Below are 15,638 nucleotides of genomic sequence, written 5' to 3'. Positions count from 1 at the left end.
CCGTTCCTCCCGCACCAGATGGTTTCTGTGGTGGAAGAATAAAAGGCCCATCTGGAAACAGTCTCAGGTTGGAAGGTGCTTGATGTCAGGATGGGCCATTTTAAATGGTGGCATTTCAGTATTCCTGCCAGGTCTCCCTGGCCTCCCTGGAGTTGGGGGACAGTGTGCCTCTGTCTTTGTTGCTCTTGCATCATACAACAGGTAGGCGGGGGGGGTGGAGGCATGGGGCAGCGAGAGAGGGAGGACGTGGGGGGGCCAGGAGATGGGAGGTGGGTGTGGGGCGGGGAGGTGGGGGGCAAGGAGAGGCTGGGGATGGGCTCCAGAGCCAAGGTCTCCCTGTGGCTGGCCCCGTGGGTTCTTTAGGAGGGAGATGCCATCTTTCCTGGGGCAGTTCCGGGACTGCGAGGGCACTGAGCCTGGGGGCCCTCTTCCAGGGTTCCCTCCTGATGCTAAAGCCCCCCTTTCCAAGGGCTCCAGCCAAGGCTAAGAGAGGCTGATGTTTTCGGTATAATTCAGCCGTGCAGCAAAGGCGTACTGCACAGCTCTAGAGCGTTTTGTGTCGGGTAATGAAGGCAGAGAGAGGTGTGTGATCCCATGGGGGAAACATTTGAAAAAATGAAAAATTGTATGTTTAGAGTTACGCTGATTGTTTTTTTTTTTTTTAATTTTTTTTTTTCAACGTTTTTTATTTTATTTTTGGGACAGAGAGAGACAGAGCATGAACGGGGGAGGGGCAGAGAGAGAGGGAGACGCAGAATCGGAAACAGGCTCCAGGCTCCAAGCCATCAGCCCAGAGCCTGACGCGGGGCTCGAACTCACAGACCGCGAGATCGTGACCTGGCTGAAGTCGGACGCTTAACCGACTGCGCCACCCAGGTGCCCCACGCTGATTGTTTTTAATGGGAAGGAGAATATACCAATATAATGAGAGTAGGTACTTCTAAATTAAGATTTTTAGATTGTTTTTACTTTGGAATTTCCTATATGGTTCAGCTTTCTCACAAAGAGCATTTATTTTGATACTAAAATGTTTTTTAAAAACAGTGAAAAGTTTTTTTTTTTTTAAGTTTTTATATAAGGTATGACATAGTTCAGTAAAGTTGTTAAAAATTAGTTACAAAAGGGGCACCTGGGTGACTCAGTCGGTGAAGCATCCGATTTCAGCTCAGGTCGTGATCTTGCGGTCTGAGAGTTCAAGCCCCGTGTCAGGCTCTGTGCTGACAGCTCAGAGCCTGGGGCCTGCCTCGGATTCTGTGTCTCCCTCTCTCTCTGCTCCTCCTCCACTCACACTTTCTGAAAATAAACAACCTTTAAACAATTCTTCAAAAATGAGTTACAGGGGCACCTGGGTGACTCAGCCAAGCGTCCAACTTGGGCTCAGGTCATGATCTCACAGTTTGTGAGTTCAAGCCCCGCATTGGGCTCTGTGTTGACAGCTCAGAGCCTGGAGCCTGCTTGGGATTCTGTGTCTCCCTCTCTCTCTGCCCCTCCCCTGCTTGTGCTCTGTCTCGCTGAGATGAATAAATGTTAAAAAAAAAAAAAAAAAAAAAAAACTTAAAAAAAATAATAAATAAATAAAAATGAGTTACAAAAGGAGCGTGCAGCGGAGGACCACGGTGTCATGTGGTGTGGTGGGAGGGGTGGCAGGTGTGCCCCTGGTGGCCTCCACTGGTCCCACCTGTGGCCAGGGTTCCAGATGCTGCCACACTCGTTCTTTTGCTCCCAAAGGTCTTCTGGTGCCAAGAAGCAGCAGGTGCATGAGAGCCCCAGGCCCTTGTCCGTGGAGCGTCCCGGGGCCGTGCACCCTTGGGTCAGCGCTCAGCTTCGCAACTCCGTCCAGCCCTCTCACCTCTTCGTTCAAGACCCCACCATGCCACCCAACCCAGCCCCCAACCCTCTGACCCAGCTGGAGGAGGCCCGCAGGCGCCTGGAGGAGGAAGAGAAGAGAGCCAGCAAATTACCCTCAAAGCAGAGGTAGGGGGACAGCGGGGAGGGCAGGCCACACCCCCAGTCAGGGCTGCCTTGGCACTGCTTTGGGGCTGTAGCCCCCCGAGGCCTGGGCACCCCCCAGCAGTCCTGGTTTCTTCTTTCACTGAGCGCCACCCGGGGCACGGCACGTGGCCTTGCTGTGTGACAAGGGGCTGGGAGGGTCCTCCTGGGGTAGAGAGGGAGCCGTCTCCCCTCTGTGAGTGTGCACTCGCCCCGGGGCTCCACGGACTCGCTAGACACTACGGTCAGGATCCCCCTGGCCGCTGTGCACGCTACAGAGTGGGGGTCCTGGGGGGTCCTTGGGCGGGGAGCCATAAACGGTGCCACGCACAGGTGGGACGGTGAACGTTGCTGAAGTACGCGTAGAGGTACAGTCTTCTCTGCAAGGGACCCCAAGCCCCATTGTCCCCAGCGCCATGCCCTCGTGGGCCTTGAGGGCCAGAGAGGCCCCGCCCACTGCTGACGCAGCCTCAGGCCAATGCGGCTCCCCACCCCCTGCCGCTCACCCTAGGGAGAACCCCTTTGTGGTTGGCGGTCTTCTCTCCAGGCCAGAATGTGCCTTCCCCTGCCCTTTCTGCTGGGCCTTGAGGTCACTTTTCCCCGAATGTACCAGCGCGTTGGAATTCCCAGACAGAACCAGGAAATCTGCATTTCCCACCGAGGCCCCGGAGCATGGTCACACGGTGGCCCTGTTCTTGGACGTTGCCAGCGCCCCTTGCCCAGTCATGGTCACTGGACATCTTTCCTGGGGACCTCACTGTGTGGGGGGCCGTCCAGCTCTTGGGAGGCTGGTGTCAGGATGCAGACCGTCCCTGGTGCCTGTCTTATCGGGCAGAACCAGGAGCCTGACTGCGTCCTCTGGTCATTGAGTGTGACCACGTTTATGGCCACCTGTCTCACACCCTGTGACCCTGTCAACATAGAACCAGAGAGCCGGCTCGGTGCTGCGGATGCTGCTTCGTCTGACAGGGCCTGTGACCTGGAGGCGGACAGGGCGGCAGAGGGGCCGGCGGGGAAGGGGCCGGGGCATATGGGTAGGAGGTCTTCCCTGCTGCACAGAGCCTGGGAACGTCGTCCTTGCCACGCACTGGGGGTGTGGGGCTCACGTCTGCTCTTCTCGGCAGCACCCGGCAGGCCCTGCGTGTGCTCGTGCCGGCCAGAGACACGCACAAGCCTCTTGGGAATCTGTATTTGGGCCTTGAGGCTCCTGACAGGGTTTTGGCCACCGGCTCCGGCGTCTCCATTTGTCGCCGGTCCAGAACGTGGGCCTTTTGTAAGCGACTGCAGACACGGATGGAGGTCCGAGTTCCTTGTGGGGTGACCCACCCCCACCCCGCCCCGGCTGGCGGAAGAGAAGTCACCGTCAGGGCTGCACAACATCGCGTCCGGGGCGGACAGCTGTTGGGAAAGCTGCTCGGGATGGAGCAGCAGCAGGGCGCGGACAAGGACGAGTGCGCGGACGAGGCCGGAGCCAGGCCGTCCCCGAAGGCTCTTCTCGGTGTGGAGGACGGGTCGGTGGTTCCCCGGAGTGTCACCCGCCGAGGAGTCCAGGAACTCTGGATTAACTGGAGCCTCGCGTTTCCTGACCGGCCCCGACGGAGCCCTGGAAGCCCCCGTCGTGTGGTGTGGTGTGGTGTTTTGTCCGCCCCGCACGGTGGGAGCCTGGTTCGGCGGTGACGGACCCTCCCCGGGGCCCCTGCTCCGTCTGCCTGTCTGTGGCCCCACTGTCACGTCGGAGCCTTGGCGGAGGCCCGACCCCAGCACGTGCAGCTCACCGCCGTGGTTGTTCCCTAGGTATGTGCAGGAGGTCATCCAGCGGGGGCGCTCCTGTGTCAGGCCAGCGTGCACACCTGTGCTGAGCGTGGTGCCAGCCGTGTCCGACTTGGAGCTCTCGGAGACAGAGTACGTGCGCCCCCCGAGGGTCTCGGTACCGCTTACCCCGCCTGCCGCGGGGGAGCCGCTGTTCCCAGGATCTGGGGCGTCGCGCCGGAAGAGCTGGAGCCGGCCTCAAGCTTCCGGTCTCTGTCAGAGGAGACGTGGGCCGTCCTGTGTGACACGTGGCCACCGGGCCAGGGAGGGAGCTCTGACCTGCTGCCTCCGCTCCGGCCCCGTGTGCCCACCCGCCTTTACTCTCCTGAGCTTCCCGGCCGGGCGTTGGGGCTCGGCGGTCTGCGGCTGGTGCTGCCCCTCCTGGCCCAGCACCGCGGGCGTGTGTGTCCGGGTGCCGTGAGCGCACGGAGTCTGTCTAGCTCTGTTCTTGCGTGGAACGTGGGAGCGGGCGCTTGGCGTGTCCGCTCCCCAGGCGGGCGTGGCGCAGGCGGGTATTGGGGCCCGCATGTAGACGGTGCCGGCCACCCAACCCCCGTGCCTCCGCTCGGAACGGGGCAGAAACGGGGTCCCCCACCTCACCCCACACAGCGGCTCGTCACGTCCAGCCGGATGCCTGAGTGACTCAGAGCTTCCCCACCAGGCCACTCCTCGAGGGTGGTCTCTGGGCGGGGAGGGGCCCTGCATCCCTTCCGCAGAGGACCCTGGCCGCCGTGTTAGGTTGCAGCACTCAGGGAAGGAAAGCAGGCGCCCAGGAGCCCGGCTTGAGCAGCAGACGGCCAGCTGGCCCAAGGAACCGCCCCCTCTGTCCCCCGGAGCACCAGGGAGACGGGGGGTCCCGTTGTGAGCTCAGGAGGCCTTCCTGACATGACGCTGCACCCGCTCCTGGCAGGGCGGCTGGCGGGGGCCAGGGGCTGTGTCCGAGCACACCTGGGCAGCTCCGGGGCGGTCACAGGGACGGGGACCGCTACGGGACGGAGGGCGCGCTGCCTGTGCGGTCTCATCACCCATCAGGACAGATGGCCCTTCGGAGTGGTCCCGGCCAGGAGACCGTGCCGGCCTCACGCCCCTCCCTGCAAATCTGGCCGGCCACTGCCTCTGCTCTTCAGACCAGCTGTCTGCGGGGGGCAGGGGGGTGGGCAGGTTCGTTTCCAGACCCATGCACGGTGCCATTCGCCCAGCCTCTGGCCTTCAGAGTTTCTGAAGCTTTAGGGCTTCAGGCCTCTCCTAAGGTACAGGTAGCATAGCCCAGCCTAGAGGTGGGGGCTGCGTTTTTTCCAGTAACCTAGGCGTTTTTCCCCACGCCTCGCGGTGGAATCCACCATGGGTTCTGGCCCTGAGAAGCCACGTTCGTGTGGTCTGGGTAGGAGGTGACGTGCTCCAGCCAGCTCAGGACACAGGGAGGCTGGAGGCCACGGGCACGAGTGGCGATGAGCTGGCATCCATGCTGTAGATTTCGGAGAGTGTGGCCGGACCGGAGCCTCTGGTTGAGGCCCCACACGGAGCGAGGCCACAGGGCGCTGCGGGTGAGGGGTAGCCGGGCTTTCGCACTCGTGGTGTTTTGCACACGGCCAGGCCGGCTCATCCTCTCTAGTCCTTATCCCCTGTTTGTAGGGGGCCCGAAGCCCTTTGGGGTGTGTCCTGTGTGACCCCGAGCCCAGCGGTCACCGCTGTGCCTCTGCCCCCAGGTCGAAGTCGCAGAGGAAGGCGGGCAGTGGGAGCGCCCAGCCGTGTGACAGCATCGTGGTGGCCTATTACTTCTGCGGGGAGCCCATCCCGTACCGGACCCTGGTGCGGGGCCGAGCCGTCACTCTGGGCCAGTTCAAGGAGCTGCTGACGAGGAAGGGCAACTACAGGTGAGGGCCGGGCGGCGCGGGGGACCCTGTGGTGGGCAGCACACGTGTTGGCGGCCGGGGCCCTGCGGCGTCTGTGTGCCCGGGGGGGGAGATGAGGCCGCAGGGCCAGCAGAGGAGGGGACGAGGCCCTCGCCTCCTCTCACCGCCTCTGGCCCGCGTCCTCCAGATACTACTTTAAGAAGGTGAGCGACGAGTTCGACTGCGGCGTGGTGTTTGAGGAGGTTCGGGAAGATGAGACCGTCCTGCCGGTCTTTGAGGAGAAGATCATCGGCAAGGTGGAGAAGGTGGACTGAGCCGCCAGCCGGGCCTCCGCGCCGGGTTGGGCCCTCGTCAGGCAGGGGCCAGCGTGGCCTCCGAGGGTCCTGTGGGTCACCCGCTTGGCGTGTATGCAGACAACACAACTACTGGCAGAAGGCCACCCGCCTCTTCGGGCCAGCTGTGTCCGGACGGGCAGGGGTCCCTCTGCGGGTCCCACGGGCCTCCGTCCTGCAGCTGACGAGGAGGGTGCGCGGTCCACTCCTCAGCAATACTCGGTCCGCCTGGGCGGGGAGCCCGCCCCGGGGCCGCCTCGACCGCCTCCGTGTCGCCCTGCTGCTGAGCGTGGGCAGGCCCGCCCGCTCCTCGCCCCGCGCTCACTCTGCAGGCTCCGCCCCTCCCCCTGGGACTCGTCCGCCGCGCCCTGCCCCGGGCCTGGGGGGCCGGGGGCCCCGCGGGGGCCTCTGTAAATTGTACGTGTCACCGAGTGCCTTCAACACAGCTTGTCTCTTGCCTGCCACTGTGTGGATCCGGCGCCGGAGCCCGGAGCGCTCTCCCTCCTCCACCCTCCGTTTCCAGAGCGCGGGCTCAGCGGGTCCCGGGCCCCCCCCCCCCGCCCCCACCTCCCCTTTAAGGGCCCGTGTAAATATGTACATTTCTCAGGCCAGGGCCAGCGGGGTGGAGGGGGCTGCCCCAGCCCATTTTTCATGCGCTGACTTGTACAATTATCTTTTCAAAGGTACTTGGATAATAATGGAATAAAATCATTTTTGAACCTTCTCCGGCGACGGAGACACCTGTTTTCTGTGGGTGGAGCCTGGCGGCCTGCTTGCCATCGTCCACCACGGCACTTCAGGCCTCTGAGGGTCCCCTGTGTGTGGGGGGGGTGTCCGTCCGGTGGAGGCACACGGACAGCTCTGGAGAGGGTGGGTTCCCAGACCCAGATCTGGGTCAGAGACCCACCCAGAAGGGCTGGGGACAAGGGCTAGGACACATTCAAGACGGAACGGGCCCAGGAGGTTCTTGGGGGGCCGGGGGGCCGGGGGGCCGGCCGTGCTCAGGAACCACACACACAGTGCAGGGTCAAAAGCTCTTTATTCACTGGCTCCTCAGTGAACCATCTGGTGTGGGGGCACCAGACGGTGATGTTGGGGGGGCGACTACAGCTCCTCTTTGGGCTCCGTGGTGGAATTGGCTGGGGTCTCCTGGAAAGGGTCACAGAGCCCCGGCTAGAAGCTGTGCCCTCGACTCACCCCAGCCCCTGGCACCCTCACTGCCACGTCCAGAGACTGGGAACCTTGGGAAAGAGGCACCCACCGGGAAGGGGGCTGCGGGCTCCTCTGCGGGCTCCTCTGCGGGCAGCTCACCCCCGCTGTCCAGGAACTTGGAGAAGGTCTCCAGGTCCCTGGTGCTTTTGTATTCAATCACCTAAGGAGGGACACGAGGCGCTGGAGAGAGAACACGCCTCACCCGGCCCTGCACCCTGGCCACATCCTCCCAGGCCCTGCCGCCGGAGGCCCTGCCCTGTCTCTTGGCCATGGCCAAGGCCCGAGGAAGGTGCGGACCAAGCCGCAGACCGAGGAAGACGGCGTCTCTTGCCCTACCTCACCTTGCGACCCGGCCCCGCGGGGAAGAACTTGAGGGTAGGGAAGCCGTGCACAGGGAAAGCCTCCAGCTCGTTGGCCGTGGCGTCCAGTTCCGCAATGATGATGTCCTCGTGGTCCTTGTACTTGTCGGCCAGGGCCTCCCAGGCCGCAGCCATCTCCTTGCAGTGGGTGCACCAAGGGGCGTCTAGGACAGCGGGGCGTTGGCACAGCCGGCAGAGGCCCCCACCTGCCCGCCGCCCACCACCCGTGGCCCGCTACACTCACAAAACTTGATGAACACATTCTTGGTTTCGTCGAAAGCCACCTGCTCAAAATTCTTGCCCACGAGGGTCTTGACCGGCCGCTGATCCCAGTCAGGGGGCAGCTCCTGGCTCAGGAGGTAGGGCTGGGGGAGACCAGGCCGGGTGCTTCACTGGGGGGCTCTCCTGGGCACTGCTGCTCCCCTCCCGCCCCCCCCCCCCCTCCCTTTTCCCGGGTGGGCAGTTCGGCAGCAGACCTTGACCTCGCCGCCAAGGACCGCGTGGCAGAAGGCGGTGACGGAGGCTGCGGTGAGCGGCCCCCCGTGTGCAGGCGCGTACTTCTTGGTGGTCTCCATGTTGATGAAGCGCAGGGTGGGGGCCTCCTCAGCCTTGAGGCCGAAATACCGCAGCACGTGGCCGTTGTCGGCACCGACGTCCACGACCACGAACAGCACCTGCCGGCAGGGCGTCGGTGCCGGTCAGCCCGCATCCCCACCACCCTGCCTCCCCCCCGTCCCAGCCGGTACCTGCCCCCGGAATGGGGGAGCTGCCTCCCCGAAGCCAGCCAGCAGCTCCCGGTGGGAGGCCAGTGTCTGGTTGACAAACAGCAGCAGGTGGTTGAGGATCCCGGCCGAAAAGATCTTAGGCGATGTCTGCAAGGGCAAACCGCGCTCGTGGGGGCTGGCTCCCCTGGACGCGACCCCACCCCTGCAAACGCACCTACAGTCCACCTCACCTGGCTGTTGAATTCCGTGACCAGACGCATGCTGTGCGTGAGGAGGAAGTGCGACAGGTCGCCCTGATCCAGGCCCAGCTCTTCGTCCACTGGGAAGTCTGCCCGGCCCTCGTCAAACTGGACGACTCAGCGGGGGTCAGCAGGAGCCACGGCCCCGAGCCCCGACCCCCACCTTGGCCCTGACCCACCTTCTTGAAGAGCACCACGGTGTCCTTGGTGAGGCCAAACTTCTGAAAGAGCTTTGGCTGGTCAGTGAGGCCAAAGGTCATGTCCAGGGCATCCTGGGCCAGGGCCAGGAAGGTAGCCACGTCCTCGTCCTGCAGGTCCTGAGGAGCCCCAAGCCTGTGAGGTCAGCTGGCACCTCGGGCCCTGCTCCCATGGCCTGGACCCCAGTACCACCAGCTCACCTGGAAGAAGCCAATGACCACGACGTCCCGGCCGTCAATCAGTGCCTGGGCACCGTCCTCGTCCTCCAGCCGGGTGGCACTGGGCCCCGCCCGCCGCCTCAGCCATTCAGCGATGCCCTCAGCCTCTCTGGGGCCTGCGAAGAGTCCCCTCAGCCCGGGCCCAGCCCCCCGCCCCCGCCCCCGCCCCGCCCCCCTCGTGCCTGCTCCCCCTACCGGTGTACTCCTCCGGGTGTGTACGGTTCCCATCGCGGAAGAACTTGAGCGTGGGGTATGTGGTCACAGCAAACTCCTCCGTCAGCTCTGCCTCTGCAGGCCCGTCCACCTTGGCCAGCCTGGCTTTGGCGGACTCTGCCGCCAGCAGGGCTGCAGCCTTGCTGTATTCGGGGGCCAGTGCCTTGCAGTGCCCACACCATGGGGCATCTGGGGGACAGGGCCGTGAGTGTCCCCGACCGGCCTCCACAGCCCCAGCCTCGGCTCCTGCTCCCTCCCAGCCAGAACCTTGGGATCAGCCAGGTCTGGCAGAGAGCACTCCTATCCACGCTTCCCGAATCCTTTGGAGGCCCATCTGACCCTCTGCAGCAGAGCCAGACTCAAGGTCCCACACCGGGGGGGCGGCGGGCGGTGGGGGGGGGGGGGGGGCGTGCAGCGGCCAGCACCGCCCTGACAGTGAGTTTGAGAAGAACCCTCCAGCTGCTGCTCCCCGGCCACCTGTGCCTGCTGGCGGAAGCCTGCCATCTAGGAATGACTTTCACGTGTGTCAAGTTTTGCAAGAATCCACCGAAGAGGGGAGCCTGGGGGGCTCAGTTGGTTGGCTGTCTGACTCTTGAATTTGGCTGGGGTCATGATCTCACGATTCATGGGATCGAGCCCCACATCGGGCTCTGAGGTAACAGTGCAAAGCCTGCTTGGGATTCTCTCTCTCCCTCTCTCTCTTCCCCTCTCCTGCTCACGCGCTTGCTCTCTCAACATAAATAAACATTAAAAACATGTCTTCTTTAATGTTTATTTATTTAATGTTTATTTAGAGAGAGCGAGCGCGAGAGAGAGAGCGCGCGTGCACTCTCAAGTTGGGGGGGGGCGGAGGGGGAGACACAGAATCCGAAGCAGGCTCCGGGCTCCGAGCTGTCAGCACAGAGCCCCACGCAGGGTTCGAACTCACAAACTGTGAGATCATGACCTGAGCCAAAGTCAGACGCCTAACCGACTGAGCCCCCCCAGGCGCCCCTATTCTTTTTCTAATCCATAGCAGAATATGCAAGGCCTGAATGCTATGTGGCCCCTCACAGAAAGAGTTGCAGATGGATGGTGATCTAGGGTCTTCCCTGCACCTGCCCCTCCCTCCCCAGCCCCACCCTCTCCTGCTCAGGCTGGACGCCCCCAGGCCCAGCTCAGTCCCAGGGCTTTGCTTCAGGTGCCCTTCCATGGAGCCCCAGGAGCACAGCGGAGGGCCAAGTGCCCACAGGGGAAGTCCCTCATGTGCACAAGCCCCGGATACACAGGGTGGGGAGTTGAACCCCCCCCCCGCCCCGGGGGGCCCCTGTGGGTCCTCCAGCCCTCCGGCCCGGTGCACTCACAGAACTGCACCAGCAGAGTGCGGTGCTCCCGCAGGGCCAGGCCCAGGTTGCGCCGGCTCAGCACCAAGATCCCATCCTCCTCAGGGATTTCCTCCTTGGGGGGCTCCTCCTCGGGCTCCCCGGGCCCTGGCCCCTGGCCCTCTGGGCCCGAGGCCCCAAGCAGCAGCAGCAGCAGCACAAGCAGGAGCTGGCCGTCCATGGCAGTGCTGGGCCCACGAGGCGGGGGGCAGATAAGGGGGCCGGGGGCCAAGCAGCAGCTGCCACGTGGCACCCAGTCCTAGTCCCAGGAAGATAAGGCCACGAGGCTCCCCCCACCCCCGGGGGAGGGGAGGCAGACAGAGGCAACACCAAGGGCACCGAGACAAGGTGACGTTTAATAGGACTGTTCAGGGCACAGTGCCAGCCCAGGAAGGGGGTGTCCCAGGACCGGAGCAGAGGGTGTGGGGGTGTGGTCACTGACTGCAGGGGCAGGGGAAACAAGGACCCCAGGTGGGCTGAGGACAGCCCCCGGGGTAGGGGACGTTCAGCTCTTCCAGTCTTGGCAGATGTGGAGGCCCCACTCCCAGGACACGTGGTCTGTCCTGTCATCGTCAGTGAAGAAGGACGTGACCACGTAGGCACCCCGCACCAAGGCTCCTCGAGGCACCTCCTCCACCGGGGTCACAAACTCATACTCCTGGGCGCTAGGGCCATAACTGCCCACCATGTACACCGCCTTGTCCACTGGGGGAGGGGGAGGTTGTCAGGGGCCACCCTCTGCCGCAGCCGCCGCCCCCCCCCCACAGCCCCCCAGGCCAGCCCTCCTCGCTGCCCTCACCACGCAGGCCCTGGCGGTAGGTGTGATGCAGACACTTGAGGCCACTGACGATCTCCTTATTGACCTGGGGGACAGAGGGTGTTAAGGGCCCCTCTGGGGGGGCTGGCCCTGTGCTGGCAGGTGTCCCCCGCGACAGCTGCCCTCACCTTAAAGGTAATCTTCACTTTGTAATCCACACCCTCCTTCAGGACAAACACCTGGTTTTTCAGCGCAGCCAGCTCCCCTGTGAAGGAAAGCGCAGCCAAGTGTGACGGTGGAGACCCTGCCCCAGGAGCCCCACGGCGGGGGAGGGGGGGGGCAGTACCTGTGAGGTCCATGGTGATGGGCCCTGGAGCCTGCTCAGACATCAACGTCAGCCTGGTCACCTGCACATTGGGCAGGCTCGGGTCTAAGGAGAAACCGGAAGTCACCAGGACGGCTCCCCCCCCCCCCCACCACCCCCGCCCCGCCCCAGCCGCCCGGCCTCCACCCCTCCCCTCCGGGCCCAGAGCCCTACATACCCACGAGGGGTGGCAGGGGCCCCAGCAGTGCCCGCTTGTACTTGACCAGGCTCTCGTCATCAGGGTCCAGCTGCTGGATCTCCTGGAGGCTCTTCCTCCCCGGGGCCCGGTACTCAGGCACGGCCTCATCCAGTGCCTCGTCGGGCGACAGCTGTCTCCCCTCCTTGTCGGTCAGGAGGACTGAGGGTTGGGGAGGTGCATGAGCAGCCGTGACCAGCTGACCCTGGCATTCACTCATCAAACCGAAGCCCCCCACCTGGCCAGCTGTGCCTCTCAGTGCCCAGAGGGACTTGGTTCAGGGAGGGGGGTGGGTTAGGGAAAGGGATGTGTGCTCAGAGAGGGAGGGGTGCATGGGGGGTCAGGGGAGAGAGGTGGGCTGGGAAGAAACAGAGCAGCATCTGCACCCAAACCTTTTAGGAGGAGGCTGGGGGGTTGGAGAAGGCTCCTGAGAGAGGGAGCCAAGCGACACCCCGGAGGCACCAGCTGCCTTTTCTGGCCCAGCAACCCATCCATCCGGGGCTCCTCCCTGACTCTGAGGCCAAAGGTGGGGGGAAGGAAGACCCTGAATGGGGCACAGCCCCAAGGACTGGAGGCCACCACTGTGGAGTGGTGACCTCCGAGGTCTTCCCTGGGGCAGAGGCCCTGCCCTTCACATCTCGGAAAGCCTTCCTGCTGTCCCAGGGGTTCCTCTTGGTAGTGTTCCTGGGGCACAGAGGGGGTTCTCTCTAAACCCCTGCCTGCGCTAATGCTCTGAGGTTACCTCCCTGGGCGCCTTCGGACTCAGAGGCTCCTCGAGCCCCTTTCCATGGTGCCTGGGAGCAGGGGTCTCGCTAAACCCCTTCCCACAGTGTTTTGGGACAGGATCTTTTCCAGTCCATGCCCACTGCACTCCAGGCTCCTCAATGATCACCACACGCCCTGAAGGAGCCCTCGCCCCACCCAAGGGAGGGGGGATCTCAGGGGCAGGTTCCCAAGGGGAGAGGGTCTCGCAGCCACCCCGGCTTCACAAACAGACCCGCCCACTCCTGGCTCCTTCTTCCGCCGCCCCCCGCCCCCCCCCCCCCCCCCCCCCCGCCAAGGTCTGCCCTGGACGAAGCCCTCCACCCCCGCCCCACCCCGCCAGAGCCCAGGCGGGGGACCACGCCACGATTTCCCCTCCAGTGCCCCCAAAGTTTCCGCGGGGGAGGGCGAGCCCCCGCCCCGGGCCGAAGCCTCCTCACCCCACCCCCCGCCCGAGACCCCCGCCCACGTGGCCGCCCTGGCCCCAGCCCAGCCCGCTCACCTCGGGCGCACAGCGCCAGCCGGAGCAGCTCCAGCAGCTGCGCCCCCAGCTCACACGCGTCCAGGCCCAGCATGGTGGCCCGCGGCCCGGCTCCGCCGCGGAGCCGCCGAGGAGCCGCCGCCCGCCCCGCCGCCGCCCGGCTCGGCGCTCAGCCCCGGCGCGACTGCGGTGAGCTCATCCCGGCCGGGAGCGCCCCCCGCGCCCAGCGCCGCGCCCGCGCCGCGCGCCCCCAGCCGCTCCGCGGACCCCGCGCAGCCCCGCAGAGACGCGCCTGTCGCCCGCACGGCGCCGGCACCTGGGCGTCCCCGCCGTGGGCGCACCAGGAGCCCGCACAGCCGCCGCGGTCACGGACCCAGCCGCCGGCCCAGCCTGCACCCCGCTCTGTCCGTCAGAGCTGCCCCACCCCTACGGCGCCCGCGAGAGCCTGGGGGATTCTCCGGGGAAGCCCTCTGGGAGGGGCGGGTGGGGGCGGGGGCGCCCAGTGGAGCAGGCGCGCCCCTCCTCCCCCAGGTCCCCAGGCTCTCGTTACCTGCAGGCGGTACAGGCCGCACCTGGGGCTCCACAGTCCCCCACCCCACCCCCACCCCCACCCCCACCCATCTTCTGTGTGGGCAGAGGGGACTCCTGGAGTCTGCCCAGCCTGGGGAGCTGGGGCGTGTGTGTGTGTGTGTGTGTGTGTGTGTGTGTGTGTGTGTGTGTGTGTGTCTGCGCAGTCTTCTGGCTCCACATCCCAGAGGCTCACAGAGGACCCGTGTCCGCATACCCAGAGACTGGAGGTCCCACCCACAGAGCGAGATGCAACATGGAGGCGCACAGCCATTCCCCTAGTGTTTATGGACTGGGCTGTGTGAATGTGCCCTGGTCTCTGCAGGCTCTGTGCACCCAGGCCGTAACGGAGGGCCCTGTCCTTGAGGAGGAAAGGACACTGACCCAAAGTAGAGTCCCGGTGGTGGAGAGCTGAGATGGGGGCATAAAAGGGGCTTCTGGTCTTGATGCCTGGACAAACTTTGGGGTAGGCAGATGGGAGCAGCCAGTGCAGGGAACAAGGGTGAGCTGGGTCTCAGGCTGGGGACAGCTAGATCCAAGAGACGTGAGTGCAGCACGTGGAGGAGACAGAACACCGGCCTGAGTCCCCCTTCTTCCTTCTACCTTTCTGCCGCACACCCCATTTCTGAAAATACCCAGGGATCAGACCCACCTTTGCCCAAAACAAGAGGGAGAGTGTCCCTGCCACCCTGGCTTCACAAACAGGCCTGCCCGTGCTCGGCTCCTTTGTTGCCGAAGCCCCCGTACCCCCACCGGAGCCCAGGTGGGAGACCATGTGACAATTTCCCCACCTGCACCCCCAAAATTTACACAGAGGAGGACCATGGATGCTAGGGGCACTTGGGCTTGGGTGGGGAATGTCCCCTCTGGAGCTCCATCTGTCCACAATCTTCCCAAGGCAGGATTCCCCCAGCTGGGGCCCAGGCCATTCTAGGGCCCCACCCCTGCTGCCCTTTCCCTGTGGCAGGGGTAGTTGGTTAGGGAAACCACTTGTCCCCAGGTGCACAGCTATGGCCTCTGGTGGCCTTCAGCTTCTGTGGACGCCCACTCATCCAGAGAGGACGGGCAGGCCAGGCACCTGTGTGGGTGGGGATGGTTGGGAGAAGGTCACTGGGATCTGAGGGAGATCCCTGGCGGAGGCAGGACTCCCCACTCCAGTCCCCCTGCCCCAACCCATCCTGGACCTGGCCTTGCTAGCAGTGGCCATAAATCGGTCTGAGGCTGCAGGACAAAGGCCAACCCCCCGTCCTGCTCTGTCCCCAGCATCCCTGAGGCAGGAGGGGAGGACAGAGACTCTATCTCCAAAAAGCAGAGATAGACCTGGTTGGACTTTTTTTTAAAGTTTATTTGTTTTGAGAGAGAGAGAGAGAGAGAGCAAGCACACGCGCTCAAGTGGGGGAGGGTCAGAGACAGAGGGAGAGAGAAAATCCCAAGCAGGCTCCATGCTGTCAGTGCAGAGCCCCACATGGGGCTCAATCCCACAAACTGTGAGATCATGACCTGGGCCGAAACCAAGAGTCGGACCTTGACCACCCGGGCCTCAACCACCCAGGCGCCCCTTGTTTGCATTTCTTATAAATGCCCAGCAAAGGGGTGCTGAGGTGTAGTGGCCAAGCTGCCGGCTGGCGTAGGGGGAGGAAGGGCCAGGACAGGGCCCTGAGCCTAGAGGCTGCAAGGGAACCATGAGTGGGGCGGGCGTGTTGAGATCCCCCTCCCCAGTAAAGGTCCTCTCCCACAGTCTCAGATATCCTGTATCTGTGGAGCCTCTGCCTGTTCCCCAACTGGTCCTGCCCAGGCCTCTGTGCAGCTGGGGGGAGAGTGAGCCTTCTGCCATCTTTCCCCCCACCCAGCACACCTGCAACAGCCAACCTGAGGCACCAACATGGTGTGACGCGTGGTGTCACGATCACAGACACACACTCCTAGGACCGTCAAGCCCTTTGCCCGGATCTCACAGCCCCCTCCACCACTGGGGCTGCCGCATCCTGAGGAGGTCACACGTG

The 15,638-nt window shown here is 64.0% G+C and overlaps 3 protein-coding genes across 8 annotated transcripts in view; 1 reads left to right on the top strand and 2 right to left on the bottom strand.

Moving 5' to 3' along the window:
• AXIN1 (axin 1) overlaps positions 1-6,707 on the top strand; it is a 62,621-nt gene extending 55,914 nt beyond the window's left edge. For 2 of the 4 annotated variants that reach the window (XM_053894270.1, XM_053894273.1), the window contains 4 exons: positions 1,729-1,974; positions 3,784-3,891; positions 5,505-5,672; positions 5,839-6,707. In XM_053894270.1, the coding sequence (XP_053750245.1) occupies positions 1,729-1,974; positions 3,784-3,891; positions 5,505-5,672; positions 5,839-5,965 (649 nt within the window). In that variant the 3' untranslated portion in view covers positions 5,966-6,707. The remainder of the gene's footprint in view (positions 1-1,728; positions 1,975-3,783; positions 3,892-5,504; positions 5,673-5,838) is intronic. The other 2 variants (XM_053894271.1, XM_019437316.2) reach the window with 1 other exon arrangement.
• A 296-nt stretch (positions 6,708-7,003) lies between these two features.
• On the bottom strand, positions 7,004-10,812 carry PDIA2 (protein disulfide isomerase family A member 2). Of its 2 annotated transcripts, XM_019437318.2 has the most exons (11): positions 10,491-10,812; positions 9,130-9,336; positions 8,917-9,050; positions 8,698-8,835; positions 8,510-8,626; positions 8,301-8,426; positions 8,031-8,228; positions 7,799-7,919; positions 7,537-7,718; positions 7,245-7,355; positions 7,004-7,132 (listed from the first exon to the last, which is right to left on the bottom strand). In XM_019437318.2, exons 1-11 carry the CDS (start codon positions 10,687-10,689, stop codon positions 7,088-7,090), a joined length of 1,578 nt encoding a protein of 525 aa, XP_019292863.2. In that variant the 5' UTR covers positions 10,690-10,812; the 3' UTR covers positions 7,004-7,087. The 2 variants fall into 2 exon arrangements, with proteins under 2 accessions (XP_019292863.2, XP_019292864.2); XM_019437319.2 differs by lacking the exon at positions 8,301-8,426.
• Positions 10,813-10,845: 33 nt separating this feature from the next.
• On the bottom strand, positions 10,846-13,604 carry ARHGDIG (Rho GDP dissociation inhibitor gamma). Of its 2 annotated transcripts, XM_053894275.1 has the most exons (6): positions 13,090-13,579; positions 11,808-11,987; positions 11,612-11,695; positions 11,454-11,530; positions 11,308-11,371; positions 10,846-11,213 (listed from the first exon to the last, which is right to left on the bottom strand). In XM_053894275.1, exons 1-6 carry the CDS (start codon positions 13,160-13,162, stop codon positions 11,014-11,016), a joined length of 678 nt encoding a protein of 225 aa, XP_053750250.1. In that variant the 5' UTR covers positions 13,163-13,579; the 3' UTR covers positions 10,846-11,013. The 2 variants fall into 2 exon arrangements, with proteins under 2 accessions (XP_053750250.1, XP_053750249.1); XM_053894274.1 differs by having other exon boundaries at positions 11,454-11,695; positions 13,090-13,604.
• Positions 13,605-15,638: the final 2,034 nt, after the last annotated feature.

Source organism: Panthera pardus, unplaced genomic scaffold (assembly GCF_024362965.1).
Source record: "Panthera pardus isolate Hobbes unplaced genomic scaffold, ASM2436296v1 HiC_scaffold_4, whole genome shotgun sequence".
Taxonomy (NCBI): Eukaryota; Metazoa; Chordata; class Mammalia; order Carnivora; family Felidae; genus Panthera; species Panthera pardus.
The sequence above is the reverse complement of the archived record's forward strand: the minus strand, read 5'-3'. Positions and strand labels throughout refer to the sequence as shown.